Raw genomic sequence first — 27,014 nt, forward strand, 5'->3', positions numbered from 1 at the left:
TGAGGGTGACGCCAATGAGGAGGTGACACCAAGGTGAGGGTGGCACCAGTGAGGAGGTGAAACCCAGGAGGTGACACGAAGGTGACGGTGACACCAATGAGGGTGGCCCCAATGAGGAGGTGACACTGAGGAGGTGGCACCAATGAAGAGGTGGCCCTGAGGAGGGGGTGATATCGATGAGGGTGACACCAAGGTGAGGGTGACACCAAGGAGGAGGTGACACCAAGGTGAGGGTGGCACCAGTGAGGAGGTGAAACCCAGGACGTGGCACCAAGGTGAGGGTGACACCAATGAGGAGGTGGCACCACGATGAGGGTGACTCCAAGGTGAGGGTGGCACCAATGAGGAGGTGACACTGAGGAGGTGGCACCAAGTTGAGGGTGACACCAAGGTGAGGGTGGCACCAATGAGGAGGTGACACTGAGGAGGTGGCACCAAGTTGAGGGTGACACCAAGGTGAGGGTGGTGGCACCAGTGAGGAGGTGACAACAAGGAGGGGGTGGCACCGAGGAGGGGGTGGCACCAAGGTGAGGGTGACTCCAATGAGGGTGGCACCAATGAGGAGGTGACACCAAGAAGGGGGTGATATCAATGAGGGTGACACCAAGGTGAGGGTGGCACCAGTGAGGAGGTGACGCCAAGGAGGGGGTGGCACCAATGAGGAGGGTGACATAAAGGCGGTGACACCAAGGAGGTGGCACCGAGGAGGGGGTGCCATCAATCAGGGTGACACCAAGGTGAGGGTGGCACCAATGAGGAGGTGGCACCAATGAGGGTGACACCAATGAGGAGGTGACACCAGTGAGGAGGTGACACTGAGGAGGTGGCACCAAGGTGAGGGTGAAACCAAGGAGGAGGTGGCACCAATGAGGGTGACACCAATGAGGAGGTGACACCAAGGTGAGGGTGGCACCAATGAGGAGGTGACACCAATGAGGAGGTGACACCAAGGTGAGGGTGGCACCAGTGAGGAGGTGAAACCCAGGATGTGGCACCAAGGTGAGGGTGACACCAAGATGAGGGTGGCACCAATGAGGAGGTGACACCAAGGAGGGGGTGGCACCGAGGAGGGGGTGGCACCAAGGTGAGGGTGACATAAAGGCGGTGACACCAAGGAGGCGGCACCGAGGAGGGGGTGACATCGATGAGGGTGACACCGAGGTGAGGGTGACATCAAAGAGGTGAAACCCAGGAGGTGGCACCAAGGTGAGGGTGGCACCAATGAGGAGGTGGCACCAAGATGAGGGTGACATCAAAGAGGTGACACCAAGGTGAGGTTGGCACCAATGAGGAGGTGACACGCAGGAGGCGGCACCAAGGTGAGGGTGACTCCAAGGTGAGGGTGGCACCAATGAGGAGGTGGCACCAATGAGGAGGTGACAACAAGGAGGGGGTGGCACTGAGAAGGGGGTGGCACCAAGGTGAAGGTGACATCGGTGAGGGTGACACCGAGGTGAGGGTGACTCCAATGAGGAGGTGGCACCAATGAGGAGGTGGCACCAATGAGGAGGTGACACCAAGGAGGTGGCACCAAGGGGGGGGTGATATCAATGAGGGTGACACCAAGGTGAGGGTGACACCAATGAAGGTGGCACCAATGAGGAGGTGGCACCAAGGGGAGGGTGGCACCAATGAGGAGGTGACAACAAGGGGAGGGTGGCACCAAGGAGGTGGCACCAAGGAGGGGGGTGACATCAGTGAGGGTGACACCAATGAGGGGGTGACACCAATGAGGAGGTGGCACCAAGGGGAGGGTGGCACCTATGAGGTGGCACCGAGGGGGGGTGACTCCAATGAGGAGGTGGCACTGAGGAGGGAGTGACACCAAGGTGAGGGTGGCACCAGTGAGGAGGTGACACCGAGGTGAGGGTGACAGCAAGGTGAGGGTGGCACCAAGGAGGGGGTGGCACTGAGGTGGGGGTGGCACTGAGGTGGGGGTGACACCAAGGTGAGGGCGATACCGAGGCTGGCGAGGGTGACACCAAGGACAGGGTGGCACTGAGGAGAAGGCGGCACAGGGGCAGAAGGTGGCACCAAGGAGAGGGTGACACCGAGGAGGCACCACTGAGGGTGACACTGGGGTGGGGGTGACACCAACGTGGGTGGCACCGAGGCGAAGGTGGCACCGAGGATGGGATGACACCACGGTGAGGGTGACACCGAGGCTGGTGACACCACGGAAGGTGACACCGAGGTGAAGGTGGCACCAAGGACAGGGTGACACTAAGGAGGGGGTGGTGCGGAGGAGAAGGTGGCACCAAGGCGAGGGTGACACCAATGAAGGTGGCACCGAGGAGGGGGTGGCACCAAGGTTATGGTGACACCGAGGCTGGTGACACCATGGAAGGTGACACCGAGGTGAAGGTGACACCAAGGACAGGGTGACGCTAAGGAGGGGCTGGTGCAGAGGAGAAGGTGGCACCAAGGAGGGCGGCACCAAGGAGGGGGTGGCACCAAGGAGGGGGTGACACTAATGAAGGTGACACCAACGTAAAGGTGACACCGAGGCTGGTGACACGAAGGTCAAGGTGGCACCAAGGCCAGGGTGACAGCAAGGAGAGGGTGACACTGAGGAGGTGGTGGCACCAAGGAGAGGGTGGCATTGAGGAGCTGGTGACATCATGGAAGGTGGCACCAAGGTGAGGGTGACACTGAGGCTGGTGGCACCAGTGAAGGTGGCACCGAGGTCAGGGTGGCACCAATGAAGGTGACACCAAAGTGAAGGTGGCACCAAGGTGAGGGTGACACCGAGGTGAGGGTGGCACCGAGGTCAGGGTGGCACCGAGGACAGGGTGGCACCTTGGAAGGTGACACCAAGGTCAGGGTGACACCAAGGCGAGGGTGGCACCAAGGAGGGGGTGGCACCACTGCAGTTTTTGGGGTTCCTTTGGGGTTTTTGGGGGGTTCCTTGAGGGTTTTGGGGTCTCCTTGGGGTATTTTGGGGTCTCCTTGAGGTCAGGGTGGCACCGAGGTGGAGGTGGCACCGACGTTGTCCCCAAGGACGTCGGGAACTTCTCCCCATGGACGAGGAACCTCTGTAGGATCACCCAGCTCCCCCGACCACCCCGACCCCAAAACAACCCAAAGAGACCCCAAAACCCCCAACCCCCAAAACCCTGAAATCCCAAAAGCCCCAAATCCCAAATCCACGCCCAAAACCCCCAAACCCACCAAAAACTCCAATCCCCCCCAAAACCCCCAAATCCCAACCCCCAAAATCCCAAAAACCCAAAACGCCCCAAAATCCCAAAACCCCCAAGAGCCCAAAACCTGCAAATCCCAAACCTCCACAATCCCCAGACAACCCCAAAATACCCCAAACCCCCCCAAACCCCCAAATTCCCAAAATCCAAAAACCCCAAACCCCAAAACCTAAAAAAAATCCCAAAACCCCAAAAAAACCCCAAAACCCCAAACCCAAAAACCCCAAAAACCCCAAAACCACCAAAACCCCAAAACCCCAAACCCCCCAAAAAACCCCCAAAACCCCAAAAACCCCCCAAAACCCCAAACCCCAAAAAACCCAAACCCCAAAACTACAAAACACCAAAAACCTCAAAAACCCCAAAACCCAAAAACCCCAAACCCCACAAAAACCACATTCCCCAAAACCCTAAAACCCCAAAAACCCCAAAACCACCGAAACCCCAAAACCCCAAAAATCCCCAAAACCCAAAAACCCCCAAAACCCCAAACCCCAAAAACCCCAAACCCCGAAACCACCAAACCCCAAAAACCCAAAAACCCCAAACCCCAAACCCCACAAAAACCACAATCCCCAAAACCCTAAAACCCCAAAAACCCCAAAAACCCAAAACCACCAAAACCCCAAAACCCCAAAAATCCCCAAAACCCAAAAACCCCCAAAACCCCAAACCCCAAAAACCCCAAACCCCGAAACCACCAAACCCCCAAAACCCAAAAACCCCAAAAACCCCAAAACCCCAAACCACCAAACCTCCAAAACCCCCAAAACCCCAAAAACCCAACCCCCCCCCAAAACCCCCAACCCCCCCAAACCCCAAAAATCCCAAACCCCAAAAACCCCAAACCCCAAAAACCCCAAAAACCCCAAACCCCAAATCCCCACCGTGGCCCCTCCCCCTGGGGCTTCCTTGGGGTTTTGGGATTTGGGGTTTGGGGTTTTGGGGTCTCCTTTGGGGTTTTTTGGGGCTCTTTTGGGGTTTTGGGGGCTCTTTTGGGGTTTTGGGGGGTTTTGGGATTTTGGGTTTTTTGGGGGGTCCTCAAGACCTTGTAGGGTCCCCTTGGGGTTTTTGGGGTCTCCTTTGAGGTTTTTGGGGTCCCTTGGGGTTTTGGGGTCTCCTTTGGGGTTTTGGGGTTCGCTTGGGGTTTTTGGGGTCTCCTTTGGGGTTTTTGGGGTTTCCTTTGGGTTTTTTGGGGTTTTCTCGTGGTTTTTGGGGTCTCCTTGAGGTTTTGGGGTTCCCTTGGGGTTTTTGGGGTCTCCTCGTGTTTTGGGGTTTCCTTTGGGGTTTTGGGGTTTCCTTTGGGGTTTTGGAGTCTCCTTGGGGGTTTTAGGGTCTCCTTGGGGGTTTTAGGGTCTCCTTTGGGGTTTTAGGGTCTCCTTTGGGGTTTTTGGGGTCTCCTTTGGGGTTTTTTGGGGTCTCCTCGTGGGGTTTTTGGGTCTCGTGGGGTTTTTGGGGTTCCTCAAGGTTTTGTGGGGTCTCTCTTGGGGTTTTGGGGTCTCCTTTGGGGTTTTTGGGGGTCTCCTTTGGGGTTTTGGGGGGTTTTGGGATTTTGGGTTTTTTTGGGGGTCCTCAAGACCTTGTAGGGTCCCCTTGGGGTTTTTGGGGTCTCCTTTGAGGTTTTTGGGGTCCCTTGGGGTTTTGGGGTCTCCTTTGGGGTTTTGGGGTTCGCTTGGGGTTCTTGGGGTCTCCTCGTGGGGTTTTGGGGTCTTTCCGTGGGGTTTTGGGGTTTCCTTTGGGGTTTTTGGAGTTTCCTTTGGGGTTTTTGGGGTTTTCTCGTGGTTTTATGGGGTCTCCTTGAGGTTTTGGGGTTTTCTTGGCGGGTTTTGGGTCTCCTCGTGGGTTTTGGGGTCTCCTTTGGGGTTTTTGGGGTTTCCTTTGGGTTTTTGGGGTTCTTTTGGGGTTTTGGGGTCTCCTCGTGGGGTTTTGGGGTTTCCTTTGGGTTTTTGGGGTTCCTTTGGGGTTTTTGGGGTCTCCTTTGGGGTTTTGGGGGTTCTTTTGGGGTTTTGGGGTCTCATTTGAGGTTTTGGGGTTCCCTTGGGGTTTTGGGGTGTCCTTTGGGGTTTTTGGGGTTCCTTTGGGGTTTTTGGGCTCTCCTTTGGGGTTTGGGGGTCTTTTTGTGTTTTTTTGGGGTCTCCTCGTGTTTTTTTGGGGTCTTTTTGTGGTTTTGGGGTCTCCTTGAGGATTTTGGGGTCTCCTCAAGGACGTTTGGGGTCTCTCGGTGGGGTTTTGGGGTCTCCTCGTGGCTTTGGGGTTTTCTCGTGGTTTTTTGGGATCTCCTCGAGGTTTGATGGGGTTTTCTTGGGGGGTTTTGGGGTCTCCTTGTGGGTTTCGGGGTCTCCTCGAGGTTTTTGGGGTTTTCTCGTGGTTTTTGGGGTCTCCTTGGGAGTTTTGGGGTCTCCATGTGGCTTTTTTGGGGTCTCATTTGGGGATTTTGGGGTCTCCTTTGGGGTTTTGGGGGTCTCCTTGAGGTTTTTGGGGTTCCCTTGGGGTTTTTTGGGATTCCTCAGGATCTTGTGGGGTCTCCTTGAGGTTTTCTGGGTTTTTTGGGGTTTTTGGGGTTTTCTCGTGGTTTTTGGAGTCTCCTTGGGAGTTTTGGGGTCTCATTTGGGGTTTTCTCGTGGTCCCCTTGGGGTTTTTGGGGTCTCCTTTGGGGTTCTTGGGGTTCCTTTGGGTTTTTTGGGGTTTTCTCGTGATTTTATGGGGTCTCCTTGAGGTTTTGGGGTTCCCTTGGGGTTTTGGGGTTCCTTTGGGGTTTTTGGGGTCTCCTTTGGGGTTTTTGGGGTTCTTTTGGGGTTTTGGGGTCTCATTTGGGGTTTTTGGGGTCTCATTTGGGGCTTTGGGGTCTCCTTTGGGGTTTTTTGGGGTTTTCTCGTGGTTTTTGGGGTCTCCTTGAGGTTTTGGGGTTTTCTTGGGGGGTTTTGGGGTCTCCTCGTGGGTTTTGGGGTGTCCTTTGGGGTTTTGGGGTCTCCTTTGGATTTTTGGGGTTCTTTTGGGGTTTTGGGGTTTCCTTTGGGGTTTTGGGGTCCCCTTGGGTTTTTTGTGGTCTCCTCGTGGGTTTTGGGGTCTTTTTGTGGTTTTTTGGGGGTCTCCTCGTGTTTTTTTGGGGTCTTCTTGTGGTTTTGGGGTCTCCTTGAGGATTTTGGGGTCTCCTCAAGGACGTTTGGGGTCTCTCGGTGGGGTTTCGGGGTCTCCTCGTGGTTTTTGGGGTCTCCTTGGGAATTTTGTGGTCTCCATGTGGCTTTTTGGGGTCTCCGCGTGGGTTTTGGGGTCTCCTTTGGGGTTTTGGGGTTCCTTTGGGGTTTTGGGGTTTCCTTTGGGGTTTTTGGGGTCTCCTCGTGGGGTTTTTTGGGGTCTTTTGGGATCTTTTGGGGATTTTGGGGCTCTCCTCCTTATTTTGGGTTCTTTTCCTGCTTTTCCAGGGTCTCCTCGTGGCTTTTTCGGGGTCTTTCCGTGGGGTTTTTCTTTTTTGGGATCTTCCTGGTGGTTTTTGGGGTCTCCTCAAGATTTTTGGGGTCTCGGGGCTTTGTTGGGCTCTTCTTGGGGCTTCTTTGGGATTTTTTCTGGGGTTAGGGTTTTTTTTTTTTCCAGGATTTTGGGGTTTTCTCATGGTTTTTTGGGGTTCTTCTCCTGGGTTTTTTGGGGTCTCTTGGTGATTTTTGGGGATCTTCTCCTGGGTTTTTTGGGGTCTTCTCCTGATTTTGGGGTCTCCTGGGGATTTTTGGGGTCTCCTCCTGACTTTGGGGTCTCCTGGTGATTTTTGGGGTTCTTCTCCTCGGTTTTTTTGGGGTCTCCTCGTGGTTTTTGGGGTCTCCTCCCGATTTTGGGGTCTCCTGGTGATTTTTGGGGTCTCCTGGGTTTTTTGGGGTCTCCTCCTGATTTTGGGGTCTCCTGGGGATTTTTGGGGTTCTTTTCCTGGGTTTTTGGGGTCTCCTCGTGGTTTTTGGGGTCTCCTGGTGATTTTTGGGGTCTCCTCCTGATTTTGGGGTCTCCTGGTGATTTTTTGGGTTCCTTTCCTGGGATTTTGGGGTCTCCTCGTGGTTTTTTGGGGTCTCCTGGTGATTTTTGGGATCACCTGAGTTTTTGGGGGTCTTCTCCTGATTTTGGGGTCTCCTGGTGATTTTTGGGGTCTCCTGGTGATTTTGGGGTCTCCTGGGGATTTTTGTGTCTCCTCCCGATTTTGGGGTCTCCTGGTGATTTTTGGGGTTCCTTTCCTGGGTTTTTGGGGGTCTTCTCCTGATTTTGGGGTCTCCTGGTGATTTTTGGGGTCTCCTCCTGACTTTGGGGTGTCCTGGTGATTTTTGGGGTTCTTCTCCTGGGTTTTTTGGGGTCTCCTGGTGATTTTTGGGGTCTCCTGGTGGTTTTTGGGGTCTCCTGGTGATTTTTGGGGTCTCCTCCTGGTTTTGGAGTCTCCTGGTGATTTTTGGGGTCTCCTGGGCTTTTTGGGGTCTCCTCCTGGTTTTGGGGTCTCCTGGTGATTTTTGGGGTGCTCTCGTGGTTTTTGGGGTCTTCTGGTGATTTTTGGGGTCTCCTCCCGGTTTTGGGGTCTCCTGGTGATTTTTGGGGTCTCCTCCTGGTGATTTTTGTGGTCTCCTCCTGATTTTGGGGTCTTCTTGTGATTTTTGGGGTTCCTTTCCTGGGATTTTGGGGTCTCCTGGTGATTTTTGGGATCTCCTGAGTTTTTGGGGGTCTTCTCCTGATTTTGGGGTCTCTTGGTGATTTTTGGGGTCTCCTGGTGATTTTGGGGTCTCCTGGGGGTTTTTGTGTCTCCTCCCGATTTTGGGGTCTCCTGGTGATTTTTGGGGTTCCTTTCCTGGGTTTTTGGGGGTCTTCTCCTGATTTTGGGGTCTTCTGGTGATTTTTGGGGTCTCCTCCTGGTTTTGGGGTCTCCTGGTGATTTTTGGGGTTCTTTTCCTGGGTTTTTTGGGGTCTCCTGGTGATTTTTGGGGTGCTCTCGTGGTTTTTGGGGTCTCTTGGTGATTTTTGGGGTCTCCTTCTGGTTTTGGGGTCTCCTGGTGATTTTTGGGGTCTCCTCCTGGTGATTTTTGTGGTCTCCTCCTGATTTTGGGGTCTTCTTGTGATTTTTGGGGTTCCTTTCCTGGGATTTTGGGGTCTCCTGGTGATTTTTGGGATCTCCTGAGTTTTTGGGGGTCTTCTCCTGATTTTGGGGTCTCTTGGTGATTTTTGGGGTCTCCTTCCGATTTTGGGGTCTCCTGGGGATTTTTGTGTCTCCTCCCGATTTTGGGGTCTCCTGGTGATTTTTGGGGTTCCTTTCCTGGGTTTTTGGGGGTCTTCTCCTGATTTTGGGGTCTTCTGGTGATTTTTGGGGTCTCCTCCTGACTTTGGGGTGTCCTGGTGATTTTTGGGGTTCTTCTCCTGGGTTTTTTGGGGTCTTCTGGTGATTTTTGGGGTCTCCTGGTGGTTTTTGGGGTCTCCTGGTGATTTTTGGGGTCTCCTCCTGGTTTTGGGGTCTCCTGGTGATTTTTGGGGTTCTTCTCCTGGGTTTTTGGGGTCTTCTGGTGATTTTTGGGGTCTCCTGGGGATTTTTGGGGTTCCTTTCCTGGTTTTTTTGGGGTCTCCTCCCTTTCTTTGGTTTCCCCTCCCCCCTTTGAGCCCAACCCCCCCTTTCCCACCCCACAGCTCCCCCTCCGGCCGGGCCCACCGCGGGTCCTTCGGAATTTGGGGATTCCTTCGGAATTTGGGGATTCCTTCGGCATTTGGGGATTCCTTTGGAATGTTGGGATTTCTTCGGAATTTGGGGATTTCTTCGGAATTTGGGGATTTCTTCGGAATTTGGGGGTTCCTTTGGAATTTTTTTTCTTTTAATTTGGAATTTTTGGGAATTTTTGGGAATTTTTGTTCCCGGGGTTCTCCCATGTGCAGGGGGCACTCGGGGGTCACTCGGGGGTCAGGGGTCACTCATCGGTCACTCAGGGGTCACTCAGGGGTCGGAGTCACTCGGGGGTCACTCAGGGGTCACTCAGGGGTCACTCGGGGGTCACTCAGGGGTCACTCATCGGTCACTCATCGGTCACTCAGGGGTCAGGGGGCACTCAGAGGTCAGTGGTTGCTCATCGGTCACTCAGGGGTCACTCCGGGGTCACTCAGGGGTCACTCAGGGGTCACTCAGGGGTCACTCAGGAGTCACTCATTGGTCACTCAGGGGTCACTCAGGGGTCACTCAGGGGTCACTCAGGAGTCACTCAGAGGTCAGGGGTCACTCAGGGGTCACTGAGGGGTCACTCAGAGGTCACTCAGGGTCACTCAGGGGTCACTCAGGGTCACTCATTGGTCACTCAGGGGTCACTCAGGAGTCACTCATTGGTCACTCAGGGGTCACTCAGAGGTCACTCAGAGGTCACTCAGGGTCACTCAGGGGTCACTCAGGGTCACTCATTGGTCACTCAGGGGTCACTCAGGGGTCACTCGGGGGTCACTCAGGGGTCACTCAGGGGTCACTCAGAGGTCACTCAGAGGTCACTCAGGGGTCACTCAGGGGTCACTCATTGGTCACTCAGGGGTCACTCAGAGGTCACTCAGAGGTCACTCAGGGGTCACTCAGGGGTCACTCAGAGGTCACTCATTGGTCACTCCCGGGTCCCTTTGGGTCCCGCTGCCCCTCCCCCCCCAAGAACGAGGCTTCGAGACCCCAAAAGTGCCCAGAAGCTCTTTAATGGGGGAGGGGCGGGGAGGGGAGGGGAGGGGAGGGGAGGGGAGGGGAGGGGGGACCCCACAGGGACCCCACTGAGACCCCACAGGGACCCCATAGAAACCCCACAGAGACCCCATAGAGACCCCACAGGGACCCCACAGAGACCCCACAGGGACCCCGGGCCTGCCTCACAGAGACCCCACAGAGACCCCACAGGGACCCCACTGAGACCCCACAGGGACCCCACTGAGACCCCACAGGAACCCCATAGAAGCCCCACAGAGACCCCATAGAGACCCCACAGGGACCCCAGGACCCCATGGACACCCCAGGCTGCCCCATAGGGACTCCGAGACCCCTCAAGGTGCCCCACAGGGGACCCAGGACACCCCATAGATCCCCCAGGGTGCCCCATAGGGACCCGTCAAGGTGCCCCATAGATGCCCCAGGGTGCCCCATAGGGACCCCAGGGTGCCCCATAGATGCCCCAGGTGACTCCAAGACCTTTCAGGACACCCCATGAACACCCCAGGCTGCCCCACAGTGACCCCACAGCCACTCCAGGACACCCCAGGACACCCCATGGACACTCCAGGACACCTCAGGCTGCCCCATAGGGACTCCAAGACCCCTCAAGCTGCCCCACAGGGACCCCACAGCCACTCCAGGACCCCACAGGACACCCCATGGACACCCCACGGTGCCCCACAGGGACCCCACAGCCACTCCAGGACCCCCCCAGGACACCCCACGGACACCCCATGGACATCTTTGGGGGATTTTTCGGCTCTCTTATTTTGGGTTCTTTTCCTGCTTCTTCAGAGCCACTCCTGGACCCCCCAGGACACCCCATGGACACCCCATGGACACCCCAGGCTGCTCCATAGGCACCCTACAGCCACTCCAGGACCCCACAGGACACCCCAGGCTGCCCCACAGGGACTCCAAGACCCCTCAAGGTGCCCCATAGGGACCCCACAGCCACTCCAGGACACCCCATGGACACCCCAGGCTGCCCCACAGTGACCCCACAGCCACTCCAGGACACCCCAGGAAACCCCAGGACACCCCAGGAAACCCCAGGACACCCCATGGACACTTCACGGTGTCCCATAGTGACTCCAAGACCCCTCATGGTGCCCCACAGTGATCCCACAGCCACTCCAGGACCCCACAGGACACCCCATGGACACCCCAGGCTGCCCCATAGGGACCCCACAGCCACTCCTGGACACCCCATGGACACCCCAGGACAATCCAGGACACCCCATGGACACCCCATGGACACCCCAGGCTGCCCCACAGGGACTCCAAGACCCCTCAAGCTGCCCCACAGGGACCCCACAGCCACTCCAGGACACCCCATGGACACCCCATGGACACCCCATGGACACCCCATGGACATCTTCGGGGGATTTTTCGGCTCTCTTATTTTGGGTTCTTTTCCTGCTTTTTTGGAGCCACTCCTGGACCCCACAGGACACCCCAGGACACCCCATGGACACCCCAGGCTGCTCCATAGGGACTCCAAGACCCCTCAAGGTGCCCCACAGGGACCCCACAGCCACTCCAGGACACCCCATGGACACCCCAGGCTGCCCCACAGGGACCCCACAGCCACTCCAGGACACCCCATGGACACCCCAGGCTGCCCCACAGTGACCCCACAGCCACTCCAGGACACCCCATGGACACCCCAGGCTGCCCCACAGTGACCCCACAGCCACTCCAGGACACCCCATGGACACCCCACAGTGCCCCACAGTGACCCCACAACCACTCCAGGACCACCCAGGACACCCCACCCCCCCCCTCCACCCCCTCCCCCAGCTCTCCGGGCTCCGTGTCGTCCCCCCCCCCCCCCCCCCATCCCCCCCAGCGCCCCCCTCAGGGTGGCCGGGGCGGGGTCCCCCCCGCGGGCCGGAAGAGCCGCCAGGCCCCGCGGCAGATGAGGCCGAACCAGTAGAGCTGCGGGGCCAGCAGGGCGGCGGCGGCCGCGTTGTAGGACGGGGGCAGCGCGGCCGGGACGCGCAGCAGCGCCAGCCCCCGCTGCCGCCCGTAGGCCCAGTACAGGTACGGGAAGAGCAGCACGCGGCAGCCCAGGAAGGTCACCAGCAGCGCCAGCCCGTTGAGCTTGTGCAGCGCCGTGTGCTGGCGCCGGAACTGCGGGCACAGAGAGGGGACACAGCGGGGGCGGGGACGTGGTTATGGGGTCTGCGGGGGGTGGGGAACACAGGGAGGGGTCAAAGGGTGCGGTGGGAGGAGGATGAAGGGGGGAAAGGGTGGTGGTGGCATCTCGGGGGGGTTTGGGAGGAACCATTGAGTGGTGGGAAAGGGGATCTCAATGTGGTTATGGGGTCTACAAGGGTTGGGGAATCCAAGGAGATGTCAAAGGGTGCGGTGGGAGGAGGATGAAGGGGGGAAATGGTGGTGGTGGCATCTCGGGGGGGTTTGGGAGGAACCGGTTGAGAGGTGGGAAAGGGGACCCCGATGTGGTTGTGGGGTCTCTGGGGGTTGAGGGCACAGGGAAACCCTAAAAGGGTCCGTGGGGTGGCCACGGGGTGAAGGAACCGTGGTGGTCGCATCTCGGGGGGGTTTGGGGGAGGAACCGGTTGAGAGGTGGGAAAGGGGACCCCAATGTGGTTATGGGGTCTGCGGGGGGTGGGGAACACAGGGAGGGGTCAAAGGGTGCGGTGGGAGGAGGATGAAGGGGGGAAAAGGGTGGTGGTGGCATCTCAGGGGGGTTTGGGAGGAACCATTGAGTGGTGGGAAAGGGGATCTCAATGTGGTTCTGGGGTCTACAAGGGTTGGGGAATCCAAGGAGATGTCAAAGGGTGCGGTGGGAGGAGAATAAAGGGGGGAAATGGTGGTGGTGGCATCTCGGGGGGGTTTGGGAGGAACCAAATGGGGGTGGGAAAGGGGATCTCGATGTGGTTCTGGGGTCTCTGGGGGCTGAGGGCACAGGGAAACCCTAAAAGGGTCCGTGGGGTGGCCATGGGGTGAAGGAACCGTGGTGGTCGCATCTCAAGGGGGTTTGGGGGAGGAACCAAATGGGGATGGGAAAGGGGACCTCGATGTGGTTCTGGGGTCTCTGGGGGTCGGGGAAGCCAAGGAGATGTCAAAGGGTGCGGTGGGAGGAGAATGAAGGGGGGAAATGGTGGTGGTCGCATCTCAGGGGGTTTGGAAGGGGACAATGGGGACACTCTGGAGGGGACCCCGATGTGGTTGTGGGGTGTCTGAGGGCTGAGGGCACAGGGAAACCCTAAAAGGGTCCGCGGGGTGGCCATGGGGTGAAGGAACCGTGGTGGTGGCATCTCGGGGGGGTTTGGGGGGGGACAAGGAAGGACCCCCGGCTGAGGACCCCAAAGGTGCTATGGGGTCTCCGGGCTGGGATGGACACGGGGAGACCCCAAAAAGGTTTTTGGGGTGGAGGAGGAGGGGGGGAAAGGTGGTGGTGGCATCTCGGGGGGGTTTGGGGGCGACAATGGGGACACTCCGGAAGGGACCCCGAGGTGGTTCTGGGGGCTGGGGAGGTTTGGAGGGAATTTCTGGGGAATTTGGGGGTTTTTGGAGGAATTTGGGGGGAGAATTTGGGGGTTTGGGGGGATTTTGGGTTTTTTGGGGGGAGTTTGGGGTTTTTGGGGGATTTTGGGGTTTTTGGGGGGATTTTCTGGGATTTTGGGGGAGGTTTTGGGGCCTTTCCCGGTTTTGGGGGCTTTTTTTGGGATTTTGGGGAATTTGGGGATTTTTGGGGTCTCACCTCGGGGTTTGGGGGGATTTTTTCATTTTCTGGGGGATTTTGGGGGGATTTTTTGGGATTTTGGAATTTTTGGGGTCTGGGGATTTTTTGGGATATTTTTGGGATATTTGGAGGGGATTTTGGGGTCTCCTCTGAGTTTTTAGGGGATTTTGGGGATATTTTGTGGCATTTTTATGGGATTTTTGCATTTTTTGTGGGATTTTTTCTGGTTTTGTGGGATTTTGGGGGATTTTGGATTTTTTGGGGTATTGGGATTTTTTGGGGGATTTTTGGGGATATTTTTGGGATATTTGAGGGGATTTCGGGGTCTCCTCTAAGTTTTTGGGGGTCTTTGGGGACAATCTGTGGGATTTTAATGGGATTTTCGCATTTTTTGTGGGATTTTTTCAGGTTTTTGGGGGATTTTGGGGGGATTTTTGGGGGTTTCGGAATTTTGGGGATTTTGGGATTTTTGGGGATATTTGGAGGGGATTTCGGGGTCTCCTCTAAGTTTTTGGAGGGATTTGGGGGATAATTTGTGGCATTTTTATGGGACTTTCCCATTTTTGTGGGATTTTTTTATTTGTTTTTGGGGGATTTTGGATTTTTTGGGGTCTGCGGATTTTTTGGGGGATTTTTGGGGATATTTTTGGGATATTTGGAGGGGATTTCGGGGTCTCCTCTAAGTTTTTGGGGGGGTTTGGGGACATTTTGTGGGATTTTTATGGGATTTTCTCATTTCTTGGCCATTTTTGGGGCGATTTGGGAATTTTTTGGGATTTGGGGCCATTTGGGGCCATCTGGGGCCATCTGGGGCCGTTTGGGGCCATCTCCCCAGGGTGAGGACCTTGCCCAGGCCCACGAGGGGATTTTGGGGTGGATTTGGGGTGGATTTCTCTGGGATTTTTTCCCAACTTTTGTGGGATTTGCCCCATTTTGAGGGGGATTTTTTGGGATTTGGGGCCATTTGGGGCCATTTGGGGCCACCTGGGGCCATCTCACCAGGGTGAGGACCTTGCCCAGGCCCACGAGGGGGTTTTGGGGTGGATTTGGGGTGGATTTTTCTGGGATTTTCCCCAATTTTTGTGGGATTTGCCCCATTTGGGGGGGATTTTTTGGGATTTGGGGCCATTTGGGGCCATTTGGGGCCATCTGGGGCCATTTGGGGCCATCTGGGGCCATCTTTGGCCATCTGGGGCCATCTCACCAGGATGAGGACCTTGCCCAGGCCCACGAGGGGGTTTTGGGGTGGAGTTTGGGGTGGAGTTTGGGGTGGATTTGGGGTGGATTTTCCCCAATTTTTTTGGGATTTGCCCCATTTGGGGGGGGGATTTTTTGGGATTTGTGGCCATTTGTGGCCATCTGGGGCCATTTGTGGCCATCTGGGGCCGTTGGGGGCCATCTCACCAGGATGAGGACCTTGCCCAGGCACACGAAGGGGGTGCTCAGCTCGGCCATCAGCAGACAGCCCAGGAAGAAGTCGCCCTTGCCCTGCCGCCACAGCTGCGGGGACACCGGCGTCACCCCGAGCTGGCCACAGGGTGGCCCCAGGTGGCCCCAACCCCCCCCAACCCCCCAAATTCTCCTCCCAAATTCCTCCAAAAACCCCCAAATTCCCCAGAAATTCCCTCCCAAACCTCCCCAACCCCCAGAACCACCTCGGGGTCCCTTCCGGAGTGTCCCCATTGTCGCCCCCAAACCCCCCCGAGATGCCACCACCACCTTTCCCCCCCTCCTCCTCCACCCCAAGCTGTGTCCCACCCCCCGCAGGTGCCCGCAGGTGCCCGCAGTGCCTCCCAGGTGTGTCCCAACCCCCCAGGTGCCTGCAGGTGCCCCCCAGGTGCCCCCCCAGGTGTCCCCCAGGTGTGCCCCGCAAGTGCCCGCAGGTGCCCCCCCAGGTGTGTCCCACCCTCCCCAGGTGCCCCCCAGGTGTGTTTCATCCCTCAGGTACCCCCAGGTGCCCCGCAGGCGTGTCCCACTCCTCCGGTGCCCCGCAGGTGCGTCCCACCCCCCCCAGGTGCCCCCCAGGTGCCCGCAGGTGCCCCCAGGTGTGTCCCACCCCCCTCTGGTGCCCCCCAGGTCTGTCCCACCCACAGAGGTGCCCCCAGGCGTGTCCCACCCCCCTCCGGTGCCCCCAGGTGTGTCCCACCCCCCCAGGTGCCCCCCAGGTGTGTCCCACCCCCTCCCAGGTGCCCCCCCGTGCCCCGCAGGTGCATCCCACCCCCCCAGGTGCCCCCCAGGTGCCCCCCCCGGTGCCCCGCAGGTGCCCCCCAGGTGTTTCAGGTGCCCCCCAGGTGCCCCCCAGGTGCCCCCCCCCGGTGCCCCGGAGGTGTGCGCCACGGCGGGCGGTAGCCCCGCGCCGGCTCACGGTGGCCACGGGGAAGCAGACGAGCACCATGGCGGCGTGGTGCAGCACCATCAGCAGCTCGTGGCGCAGGAAGGCGGCGGCGGCGGCGCGCGGTGCCAGGGGGGCGTCCCCGTGCCCCTTCACCTGGGCGCGCTGCCGGTGGCACAGGTACATGGCGTACACGTCGTACACGAAGTAGGGCACGGCGAAGGGCGGGTAGGCCGCGGCCAGCCAGTGCCTGCGGGCACACGGGGGGGCCTCAGGTGTGCCACAGGTGAGCCCAGGTGTGCCCAGGTGTGCCCCAGGTGTGCTCGGGTGTGCAACAGGTGTGCTTGGGTGTGCCCCAGGTGTGCCCAGGTGTGTCCCAGGCATGCCCAGGTGTGCTCAGGTGTGCCACAGGTGTGCCCGGGTGTGCCCCAGGTGTGTCCCATGAACGGCCAGCCAGTGCCTGCGGGCACACGGGGGAGCCTCAGGTGTGCCACAGGTGTGCCACAGGCGTGCCCAGGTGTGCCCAGGTGAGCCCAGGTGTGCCCAGGTGTGCTCGGATGTGCCCCAGGTGTGCCCCAGGTGTGCCCAGGTGAGCCCAGGTTTGCCCGGGTGTGCCCCAGGTGTGCCCCAGGTGTGCCCAGGTGAGCCCAGGTTTGCCCGGGTGTGCCCCAGGTGTGCCCCATGAATGGCCAGCCAGTGCCTTCGGGCACACGGGGGAGCCTCAGGTGTGCCCCAGGTGAGCCCAGGTGTGCCCCAGGTGTGCCCAGGTGAGCCCAGGTGTGCCCCAGGTGTGCCCAGGTGTGCCCCAGGTGTGCCCGGGTGAGCCCAGGTGTGCCCGGGTGTGCCCCAGGTGGGCTCGGGTGTGCCCAGGTGTGCCCAGGTGAGCCCAGGTGTGCCCGGGTGTGCCCGGGTGTGCCCCAGATGCTCCCAGGTGTGCCCAGGTGTGCCCCAGGTATGCCCAGGTATGCCCGGGTGTGCCCCAGGTGTGCCCAGGTGAGCCCAGGTGTGCCCGGGTGTGCCCAGGTGTGTCCCATGAACGGCCAGCCAGTGCCTGCGGGCACACGGGGGAGCCTCAGGTGTGCGCCAGGTGTGCCCCAGGTGTGCCCCAGGTGTGCCCCAGATGCTCCCAGGTGTGCCCAGGTGTGCCCCAGGTATGCCCAGGTATGCCCGGGTGTGCCCCAGGTGTGCCCAGGTGAGCCCAGGTGTGCCCGGGTGTGCCCCAGGTGTGCCCCATGAACGGCCAGCCAGTGCCTGCGGGCACATGGGGGAGCCTCAGGTGTGCCCCAGGTGTGCCCAGGTGTGCCCCAGGTGTGCCCCATGAACGGCCAGCCAGTGCCTGCGGGCACACGGGGGAGCCTCAGGTGTGCCCCAGGTGTGCCCCAGGTGTGCCCCAGGTGTGCCCAGGTGTGTCCCATGAACGGCCAGCCAGTGCCTGTGGGCACACGGGGGAGCCACAGGTGTGCCCCAGGTGTGCCCCAGGTGTGCCCAGGTGAGCCCAGGTGAGCCCAGGTGTGCCCAGGTGTGCTCGGGTGTGCCCCAGGTGTGCCCAGGTGAGCCCAGGTGTGCCCCAGGTGTGCCCCAGGTGTGCCCCAGGTGTGCCCAGGTGTGCCCGGGTGTGCCCCAGATGCTCCCAGGTGTGCCCGGGTGTGCCCCAGGTGAGCCCAGGTGTGCCCGGGTGAGCCCAGGTGTGCCACAGGTGTGCCCGGGTGTGCCCCAGCTGTGCCCAGGTGAGCCCAGGTGTGCCCGGGTGTGCCCCAGGTGTGCCCCAGGTGTGCCCCAGGTGTGCCCAGGTGTGTCCCAGGTGTGCCCCAGGTGTGCCCCATGAATGGCCAGCCAGTGCCTGCGGGCACACGGGGGAGCCTCAGATGTGCCACAGATGTGCCCAGGTGTGCCCGGGTGTGCCCCAGGTGTGCCCCATGAACGGCCAGCCAGTGCCTGCGGGCACACGGGGGAGCCTCAGGTGTGCCCCAGGTGTGTCCCAGGTGTGCCCCAGGTGTGCCCCATGAATGGCCAGCCAGTGCCTGCGGGCACACGGGGGAGCCTCAGATGTGCCACAGATGTGCCCAGGTGTGCCCGGGTGTGCCCCAGGTGTGCCCCATGAACGGCCAGCCAGTGCCTGCGGGCACACGGGGGAGCCTCAGGTGTGCCCCAGGTGTGTCCAGGTGTGCCCCAGGTGTGCCCCATGAACGGCCAGCCAGTGCCTGTGGGCACACGGGGGAGCCACAGGTGTGCCCCAGGTGTGCCCCAGGTGTGCCCCAGGTGTGCCCAGGTGAGCCCAGGTGAGCCCAGGTGTGCCCAGGTGTGCTCAGGTGTGCCCCAGGTGTGCCCAGGTGAGCCCAGGTGTGCCCAGGTGTGCTCGGGTGTGCCCCTGGTGTGCCCCAGGTGTGCCCCAGGTGTGCCCAGGTGTGCCCGGGTGTGCCCCAGATGCTCCCAGGTGTGCCCGGGTGTGTCCCAGGTGAGCCCAGGTGTGCCCGGGTGTGCTCAGGTGTGCCACAGGTATGCCCGGGTGTGCCCCAGCTGTGCCCAGGTGAGCCCAGGTGTGCCCGGGAGTGCCTCAGGTGTGTCCCAGGTGTGCCCCAGGTGTGCCCCATGAATGGCCAGCCAGTGCCTGCGGGCACACGGGGGAGCCTCAGATGTGCCACAGATGTGCCCAGGTGTGCCCGGGTGTGCCCCAGGTGTGTCCCAGGTGTGCCCCAGGTGTGTCCGGGTGTGCCCCAGGTGTGCCAGGGTGGGCTCAGGTGTACCCCAGGTGTGCCCCAGGTGTGCCCCAGGTGTGTCCCAGGTGTGCCCCAGGTGTGCCCAGGTGTGCCCCAGGTGTGCCCAGGTGTGCCCAGGTGTGTCCCAGGTGTGCCCAGGTGTGCCCCAGGTGTGCCCCAGGTGTGCCCAGGTGTGCCCAGGTGTATACCAGGTATGCCCCACGTGTGCCCAGGTGTGCCCAGGTGTGCCCAGGTGTATACCAGGTATGCCCCAGGTGTGCCCAGGTGTGCCCCATGAACGGCCAGCCCGTGCCTGCGGGGACACCGGCACACCGGGTGAGCCCAGGTGGGACAGGTGTGCCCAGGTGTGCCCCAGGTGTGCCCAGGTGTGCCCAGCTGTGCAGGTGACCCCAAATTCAGGTACCGAGGTGACCTCAGCGACCTTGGGGACACCCCCGGGGACACCCAGGTGTGCAGGTGACCCCGAGTGACCCCACTTTGGGGGTCCCAGGTGCCCCAGGTGTGCCCCAGGTGTGCCCCAGGTGTGCCCCAGGTGTGCCCAGCTGTGCCAGAGACCATGGGGACCCAAATTTAGGGGTCTCAGGTGTCCCCAGGTCTGCCCAGGTGTGCCCAGATGTGCCCCAGATGCGCCCAGGTGAGCCCAGGTGAGCCCAGCTGTGCCCAGATGTGCAAGGGACCCTGGAGACACCCCCTGGGGACACCCAGGTGTGCAGGTGACCCCGAGTGACCCCACTTTGGGGGTCTCAGGTGCCCCAGGTGTGCCCCAGGTGTGCCCAGGTGTGCCCCAGGTGTGCCCCAGGTGTGCCCAGGTGTGCAGGTGACCTCGAGTGACCCCATTTTGGGGGTCCCAGGTGACCCAGAGGTCCCAAGGACCCCAACCTGGGAGGTCCCAGGTGTGCCCAGAGACCTTGGGAACCCCAATTTGGGGGTCTCAGGTGCCCCAGGTGTGCCCCAGGTGTGCCCAGGTGGGTCCCAGGTGTGCCCAGGTGACCCAGAGACCTTGGGGACCCCAATTTGGGGGTCTCAGGTGCCCCAGGTGTGCCCCAGGTGTGCCCCAGGTGTGCCCCAGGTGTGCCCAGGTGGGTCCCAGGTGTGCCCAGGTGACCCAGAGACCTTGAGGACCCAAATTTGGGGGGTCCCAGGTGTGCAGGTGACCGTGGGGACACCCCTGGGGACACCCAGATGTGCAGGTGACCTTGAGTGACCCCAGTTTGGGGATCCCAGGTGCCCCAGGGGTGCCCAGGTGAGCTCCAGCTGTGCCCAGCTGTGCCCCAGGTGACCAGGTGGCCTTGGGGACCCCAATTTGGGGGGGTCCCAGGTGTGCAGGGGACCCCAAATTCAGGGACTGAGGTGACCCCCAGGACCTTGGGGACACCCCTGGGGACCCCCAGGTGACCCCGAGTGACCCCAATTTGGGGGGTCCCAGGTGTCCCCAGGTGTGGAGGGGAGCTGGAACCGCCCCCCCCCCAAAATTTGGGGACACCCCAGGTCTGGGGGTGTCCCCAGGGTGTCCCCGTGGGTTTGGGGTGTCCCTGAGGGTGTCCCTGAGGGTCTGGGGGTGTCCCCAGGGGGCTGGGGGTGTCCCTGAGGGTCTGGGGTGTCCCCAGGGTGTCCCCAGGGGGCTGGGGGTGTCCCTGGGGGTTTGGGGTGTCCCTGGGGGTCAGGGGGTGTCCCCTGGGTTTTGGGGGTGTCCCCATGGTCTGGGGGTGTCCCTGGGGGTGTCCCTGAGGGTCTGGGGGTGTCCCCAGGGTGTCCCCAGGGGTCTGGGGGTGTCCCTGAGGGTCTGGGGGTGTCCCTGTGGGTTTGGGGTGTCCCTGAGGGTGTCCCTGAGGATCTGGGGGTGTCCCAAGGGTGTCCCCAGGGGGCTGGGGGTGTCCCTGTGGGTTTGGGGGTGTCCCTGGGGGTGTCCCCATGGTCTGGGGGTGTCCCTGGGGGTCAGGGGGTGTCCCTGTGGGTTTGGGGGTGTCCCTGGGGGTGTCCCCATGGTCTGGGGGTGTCCCTGGGGGTCAGGGGGTGTCCCTGTGGGTTTGGGGGTGTCCCTGGGGGTGTCCCCATGGTCTGGGGGTGTCCCTGAGGGTCTGGGGCTGTCCCCAGGGTGTCCCTGTGGGTTTGGGGTGTCCCTGGGGGTGTCCCTGAGGGTCTGGGGGTGTCCCCAGGGTGTCCCCATGGTCTGGGGGTGTCCCCTGGGGGTGTCCCCAGGGGTTTGGGGTGTCCCTGGGGCTGTCCCCAGGGTGTCCCTGTGGGTTTGGGGTGTCCCCAGGGGTTTTGGGGTGTCCCCAGGCTGGCCCTGTGGGTTTGGGGTGTCCCCGGGGCTGTCCCCAGGGTGCCCCTGTGGGTTTGCAGGGTCCCCAGGGTTTTGGGGTGTCCCCAGGCTGGCCCTGTGGGTTTGGGGTGTCCCCGGGGCTGTCCCCAGGGTGCCCCTGTGGGTTTGCGGTGTCCCCAGGGTTTTGGGGTGTCCCTGGGGCTGTCCCCAAGGGTGTCCCTGTGGGTTTCAGGTGTTCCTGGGGGTGTTCCCAGGGTGTCCCCGTGGGTTTGGGGTGTCCCTGAGGGTCTGGGGGTGTCCCCAGGGTGTCCCCAGGGTGTCCCTGTGGGTTTGGGGTGTCCTCAGGGTGTCCCCAGGCTGTCCCCAGGGTGTCCCTGAGGATCTGGGGGTGTCCCCAGGGGTTTTGGGGTATCCCGAGGGTGTCCCTGAGGGTCTGGGGGTGTCCCCAGGGTGTCCCTGGGGGTCTGGGGGTGTCCCCAGGGTGTCCCCAGGGTGTCCCCAGGGGTTTTGGGGTGTCCCCAGGGTGTCCCTGAGGATCTGGGGGTGTCCCCAGGGGTTTTGGGGTATCCCGAGGGTGTCCCTGAGGGTCTGGGGGTGTCCCCAGGGTGTCCGCAGGGTGTCCCCAGGGTGTCCCTGAGGATCTGGGGGTGTCCCCAGGGTGTCCCTGAGGGTCTGGGGGTGTCCCCAGGGTGTCCCTGAGGGTCTGGGGGTGTCCCCAGGGTGTCCGCAGGGTGTCCCCAGGGTGTCCCTGAGGGTCTGGGGGTGTCCCCAGGGTGTCCCTGAGGGTCTGGGGGTGTCCCCAGGGTGTCTGCAGGGTGTCCCCAGGGTGTCACTCACTGGTCATCGATGACGTGCTGGCACGAGCTGGAGATGATGTACCCGGCCGTGGACGCCATCACTGCCTGCACCGATGACACCAGCCTGGGACACCGGGGGGACACCGGGGGGCGTCAGGGGACACGGGGGGACACGGGGGGACACGGGGGGGACACGGGGGGACACGGGGGGACACGGGGGGACACGGGGGGACGTCAGGGGACACGGGGGGACACGGGGGGACACGGGGGAGACGGGGGGACACGGGGGGACACGGGGGAGACGGGGGGAGACGGGGGGACACGGGGGGGACACGGGGGGACACGGGGGGACACGGGGGGACACCGGGGGACGTCAGGGGACACGAGGTGACTCGGGGGGACACGGGGGGACACTGGGGGACACGGGGGGACACAGGGGGACACGGGAGACACTGGGGGACACGGGAGACACAGAGGGATGGGGGGACACGGGGGGACATGGGGGGACACAGGGGGACATGGGAGACACAGAGGGACACAGAGGGACACAGAGGGACACGGGGTGACACGGGGTGACACGGGTGACACGGGGTGACACGGGGTGACACGGGGAGACACGGGGGGACACTGGGGGACACGGGGGGACGGAGGGGACAGAGGGACACGGGGGGACACGGGTGACGGAGGGGACAGAGGGACACGGGGGGACACGGGGGGACACAGAGGGACACAGAGGGACACGGAGGGACACAGAGGGACACTGAGGGATGGGGGACACGGGGGGACACGGGGGGACACGGGATAACAGAGGGGACAGAGGGACACGGGGGACACGGGGGGACACTGGGAGACACGGGTGACACACGGGGGGACACGGGGGGACACCGGGGGACACGGGGTGACACGGGGTGACAGAGGGGACAGAGGGACACGGGGTGACAGAGGGGACAGAGGGACACGGGGTGACACGGGGGGACACGGGGGACACGGGGTGACGGAGGGGACAGAGGGACACGGGTGACACAAGGAGGGACACGGGGTGACACGGGGGGACACGGGTGACACACGGGGTGACACACGGGGTGACACACGGGGTGACACGGGGGGACACAGAGGGACACAGAGGGATGGGGGACACGGGGGGACACGGGGTGACGGAGGGGACAGAGGGACACAGGGTGACACGGGGGGACACGGGGAGACACTGGGAGACACGGGGGGACACGGGGTGACACGGGGGGACACGGGGGGACACGGGGGGACACTGGGAGACACGGGGTGACACGGGGGGACACGGGGGGGACACGGGGGGACACGGGGGGACACTGGGAGACACGGGGTGACACGGGGTGACACGGGGGGACACGGGGTGACACGGGGGGACACGGGGTGACACGGGGGGACACGGGGGGACACGGGGGGACACTGGGAGACACGGGGTGACACGGGGTGACACGGGGGGACACGGGGGGACACGGGGGGACACTGGGAGACACGGGGTGACACGGGGTGACACGGGGGGACACGGGGTGACACGGGGGGACACGGGGTGACACACGGAGGGACACGGGGGGACACGGGGGGACACGGGTGACACACGGGGGGTGGGGGATGGGCCGAGGCTCCGCGCTGACGTCCCTAAGCCGTGTCCCCGTGTCCCCCGCGCTGTCCCCGCGCTGTCCCCGCGCTGTCCCCGCGCTGTCCCCGCGTCACCGGCCGTGAGCTGCGGCTAATCCCGCCCTGCCCCCCCCCCCCCCGGATTGTCGCCGTCCTGGCCCTGATCCCCCGGCCCGGATTGTCCCCAACCCCCCCGGCCGGCCTGGCCTCGTCACTGTCACTGCCACAGCCCTGGAGGTGGCCCTGTCCCCTCCCTGTGTCCCCTCCCTGTGTCCCCTCCCTGTGTCCCCTCCCTGTGTCCCCTCCATCCCCATCCCTGGCCCGGTGCCACCCATCCCTGTTGGTGTCCCCAGCCCTGTCCCCTCCCGGGGCCACCTCCGGCCTTGGCCTTGTCCTGTCCCCAGCCCTGTCCCCTCCTTGTCCTCTCCCTGTCCCTCCCATCCCCCTCCCTGTCCTCTCCCTGTCCCCATCCCTGTTCCCATCCCTGTCCCTTCCTTGTCCCCATCTCTGTTCCCATCCCTGTCCCCAGCCCTGTCCCTTCCTTGTCCCCATCCCTGTTCCCATCCCTGTCCCCAGTCCTGTCCCCATCCCTGTCCCCTCCTTGTCCTCTCCCTGTCCCTCTCATCCCCCTCCCTGTCCTCTCCTTGTCCCCATCCCTGTTCCCATCCCTGTCCCTCCTTGTCCCCATCCCTGTCCCCATCCCTGTCCCCAGTCCTGTCCCCAGCCCTGTCCCCTCCTTGTCCTCTCCCTGTCCCTCTCATCCCCCTCCCTGTCCTGTCCCTGTCCCCATCCCTGCCCCATCCCTGTCCCCTCCTTGTCCCCTCCTTGTCCCCCTCCCTGTCCCCATCCCTGTCCCCATCCCTGTCCCCATCCCTGCCCCCATCCCTGTCCCTTCCTTGTCCCCATCCCTGTCCCCATCCCTGCCCCCATCCCTGTCCCTCCTTGTCCTCTCCCTGTCCCTCTCATCCCCAACCCTGTCCTCTCCTTGTCCCCATCCCTGTCCCCTCCAGGTCCCATCCCTGTCCCTCCCATCCCTCTCCCTGTCCTCTCCTTGTCCCCATCCCTGTCCCCATCCCTGTCCCCATCCCTGTCCCCATCCCTGTCCCCTCCTTGTCCCCTCCAGGTCCCATCCCTGTCCCTCCCATCCCCCTCCCTGTCCTCTCCTTGTCCCCTCCATGTCCCCGTCCCCTCCCCCTCTTTATCTCCCTCCTTATCTCCCTCCTTATCTCCATCCCTGTCCTCATCCCTGTCCCCTGGCTGTCCCCAAGCCCACCTGGCCGCCAGCACGGTGGCCCTGGGGGGGGTCCCCCTCCTGTCCCCCATCCCTGTCCCCCATCCCTGTCCCTTCCTTGTCCCCCTCCTGTCCCCATCCCTGTCCCTTCCTTGTCCCCATCGCTGTCCCTTTCTTGTCCCCTCCCTGCCCCCATCCCTGTTCCCCCGTTGTCCCCATCCCTGTCCCCTCCTCGTCCCCTCCATCGCTCTCTCTGTCCCCATCCCTGCCCCCATCCCTGTCCCCATCCCTGTCCCCTCCTTGTCCCTTCCCTGTCCCCTCCTTGTCCCCTTCAAGTCCCATCCCTGTCCCTCCCATCCCCCTCCCTGTCCTTTCCTTGTCCCTTCCCTATCCCATCGCTGTCCCTTCCCTGTCCCCTCCTTGTCCTCTCCCTGTCCCTCCCATCCCCCTCCTTGTCCCTTCCCTGTCCCCATCTCTGTCCCTCCGTTGTCCTCCCCCATCCCCGTCCCTGTCCCCATCCCTGCCCCATCCCTGCCCCATCCCTGTCCCCATCCCTGTCCCCATCCCTGCCCCATCCCTGCCCCATCCCTGCCCCATCTCTGTTCCTTCCTTGTCCCCATCCCTGCCCCATCCCTGTCCCCATCCCTGTCCCTTCCTTGTCCCCATCCCTGTCCCCATCCCTGCCCCATTCCTGCCCCATCTCTGTCCCTTCCTTGTCCCCATCCCTGCCCCATCTCTGTCCCCATCCCTGCCCCATCCCTGCCCCATCTCTGTCCCTTCCTTGTCCCCATCCCTGTCCCCATCCCTGCCCCATTCCTGCCCCATCTCTGTCCCTTCCTTGTCCCCATCCCTGCCCCATCCCTGTCCCCATCCCTGTCCCTTCCTTGTCCCCATCCCTGTCCCCATCTCTGTCCCTTCCTTGTCCCCATCCCTGCCCCATCCCTGCCCCATCTCTGTCCCTTCCTTGTCCCCATCCCTGTCCCTTCCTTGTCCCGATCCCTGTCCCTTCCTTGTCCCCATCCCTGCCCCATCCCTGCCCCATCCCTGTCCCCATCTCTGTCCCCATCCCTGCCCCATCCCTGCCCCATCCCTGTCCCTTCCTTGTCCCCATCCCTGTCCCCATCCCCGCCCCCCCCCGCTGTCCCCCCGCCCTGTCCCGGCTGTCACCTGGCTGCCAGCACGGTGGCCCTGGCTCGGGGACAGCCGGCGATGGCGCCGAGCGCGTGACGGGCGAGCAGGAAGAGCCCCGGGAAGAACAGGAGCCCCGGTAGCCACAGCAGCGACACCGGTAGCCACAGCGGCGGCGACACCGGCGGCGACACCGGCGGCGACAACGGCGGCGACAACGGCGGCGACAACGGCGGCGACAACGCGCCCCCGGGCATGGCCGGGCGGGGCGGGGCCTGCCGGGGGGGGGAGGGGCGTCAGGGGGAGGGGGCTCGGCGGCCGGGAGGGGGATGGGCGGCGGGGGGACAGCGGCTGGGACGGGGAGACAGCGAGGGGACAGCGCGGGGACAGCGCGGGGACAGCGGCGAGAACGGGCATGGCCGGAGGGGGCGGGGCCGGTGGGGGAGGGGTCAGTGGGGGGAGGGGTCAGTGGGGGGAGGGGTCAGTGGGGGGAGGGGTCAGTGGGGGGAGGGGTCAGTGGGGGGGAGGGGTCAGTGGGGGAAGGGACGAGGGGACAGCGGAGGGACAGGAGGGGACAGCGGGATAATGGCAGGGATGGAGGGGGCGGGGCTTGAGGGGGCGGGGCTACGTGGGGGAGGGGTCAGTGGGGGAGGGGACAGGGGGGACACTGGGAAGGGCAGGAGGGGACAGCAGGGGTGGGGCGGGGTTTAAGGGGGCGGGGATAAAGGGGGAGGGGTCAGTGGGGGAGGGGACAGGGGGGACACTGGGAAGGGCAGGAGGGGACAGCAGGGGTGGGGCGGGGCTTAAGGGGGCGGGGATAAAGGGGGAGGGGTCAGTGGGGGAGGGGTCAGTGGGGGAGGGGACAAGGGGGACACTGGGAGGGGCAGGAGGGACAAGGGAAGGGACACCGGGATAACGGGAATGGGTGAGGGGGCGTGGCTTGGGGAAGGAGGCGTGGCTTGGGGAAGGGGCGTGGCTTAAGGGGAGGGGTCAACGGGGGTGGGGACAAGGGGACAGGCTGGGGGGCGGGGCCGGCGGGAAGGGGCGGGGCCTCGGTGTAAGGGGCGTGGCTTCCGATGAGGGGCTGAGGGGGCGGGGCCTGACCGGTGGGCGTGGCCAGTGGGGGCGGGGCTTGTGGCTCAATAAGGGGGTGACCGCGGAAGTGGGCGTGGTCTGTGGGCTGCGAAAGGGGCGTGGCCTAAGGGGGCGTGGCCAATCCCGAAGCCCCTCCCCCTCACAGGCCCACCCCTGTCTCTCCCCCCTCCCCCCACGCTTAATTTGCATAAATCTCCCCCTCACCGACACCCGGGCGGGTCTGCGGCCTCCTTCAAC

General features: G+C 62.5%; 3 protein-coding genes across 4 annotated transcripts; 1 reads left to right on the forward strand and 2 right to left on the reverse strand.

Moving 5' to 3' along the window:
* Positions 1-309: 309 nt before the first annotated feature.
* On the forward strand, positions 310-9,877 carry LOC138102481 (shematrin-like protein 2). Its single transcript, XM_069000178.1, has 6 exons — positions 310-326; positions 2,874-2,954; positions 4,292-4,352; positions 4,823-4,931; positions 5,920-5,978; positions 9,836-9,877. The coding sequence occupies exons 1-6, from the start codon at positions 310-312 to the stop codon at positions 9,875-9,877; spliced, it is 369 nt and encodes a 122-aa protein (XP_068856279.1).
* Positions 9,874-11,652, reverse strand: LOC138102482 (prisilkin-39-like). Its single transcript, XM_069000179.1, has 2 exons — positions 10,959-11,652; positions 9,874-10,359 (listed from the first exon to the last, which is right to left on the reverse strand). The coding sequence occupies exons 1-2, from the start codon at positions 11,595-11,597 to the stop codon at positions 9,874-9,876; spliced, it is 1,125 nt and encodes a 374-aa protein (XP_068856280.1). The 5' UTR covers positions 11,598-11,652.
* Positions 11,653-11,741: 89 nt separating this feature from the next.
* TLCD3B (TLC domain containing 3B) lies at positions 11,742-25,952 on the reverse strand. Of its 2 annotated transcripts, none has more exons than XM_069000182.1 (5): positions 25,722-25,952; positions 21,747-21,830; positions 15,990-16,179; positions 15,002-15,097; positions 11,742-12,018 (listed from the first exon to the last, which is right to left on the reverse strand). In XM_069000182.1, exons 1-5 carry the CDS (start codon positions 25,937-25,939, stop codon positions 11,743-11,745), a joined length of 864 nt encoding a protein of 287 aa, XP_068856283.1. In that variant the 5' UTR covers positions 25,940-25,952; the 3' UTR covers position 11,742. The 2 variants fall into 2 exon arrangements, with proteins under 2 accessions (XP_068856283.1, XP_068856282.1); XM_069000181.1 differs by having other exon boundaries at positions 15,963-16,179.
* Between the last annotated feature and the right edge of the window lie 1,062 nt (positions 25,953-27,014).

Source organism: Aphelocoma coerulescens, unplaced genomic scaffold, assembly GCF_041296385.1.
Source record: "Aphelocoma coerulescens isolate FSJ_1873_10779 unplaced genomic scaffold, UR_Acoe_1.0 HiC_scaffold_77, whole genome shotgun sequence".
In the NCBI taxonomy this organism is placed as follows: domain Eukaryota; kingdom Metazoa; phylum Chordata; class Aves; order Passeriformes; family Corvidae; genus Aphelocoma; species Aphelocoma coerulescens.

Excerpts from the sequence above, each read along its gene's own strand:
- LOC138102481 (XM_069000178.1), top strand. Across the intron at positions 4,353-4,822 it reads TTTGGGGTTCGCTTGGGGTT|GTTTTTGGGGTCCCTTGGGG; the intron begins TTTGGGGTCTCC and ends GTCTCCTTTGAG. Across the intron at positions 5,979-9,835 it reads TTTTTGGGGTCTCCTTTGGG|AACGAGGCTTCGAGACCCCA; the intron begins GTTTTTGGGGTT and ends TCCCCCCCCAAG.
- LOC138102482 (XM_069000179.1), bottom strand. The coding sequence starts at position 11,597 with ATGGGGTGTCCTGGAGTGGCTGTGGGGTCACTGTGGGGCAGCCTGGGG. Across the intron at positions 10,360-10,958 it reads GGAGTCACTATGGGACACCG|GTCTTGGAGTCACCTGGGGC; the intron begins TGAAGTGTCCAT and ends GTGTCCTGAAAG.
- TLCD3B (XM_069000181.1), bottom strand. The coding sequence starts at position 25,939 with ATGCCCGGGGGCGCGTTGTCGCCGCCGTTGTCGCCGCCGTTGTCGCCG. Across the intron at positions 21,831-25,721 it reads GCCACCGTGCTGGCAGCCAG|GCTGGTGTCATCGGTGCAGG; the intron begins GTGACAGCCGGG and ends CCGGTGTCCCAG. Across the intron at positions 16,180-21,746 it reads CAGCACGTCATCGATGACCA|GCACTGGCTGGCCGCGGCCT; the intron begins GTGAGTGACACC and ends GTGTGCCCGCAG.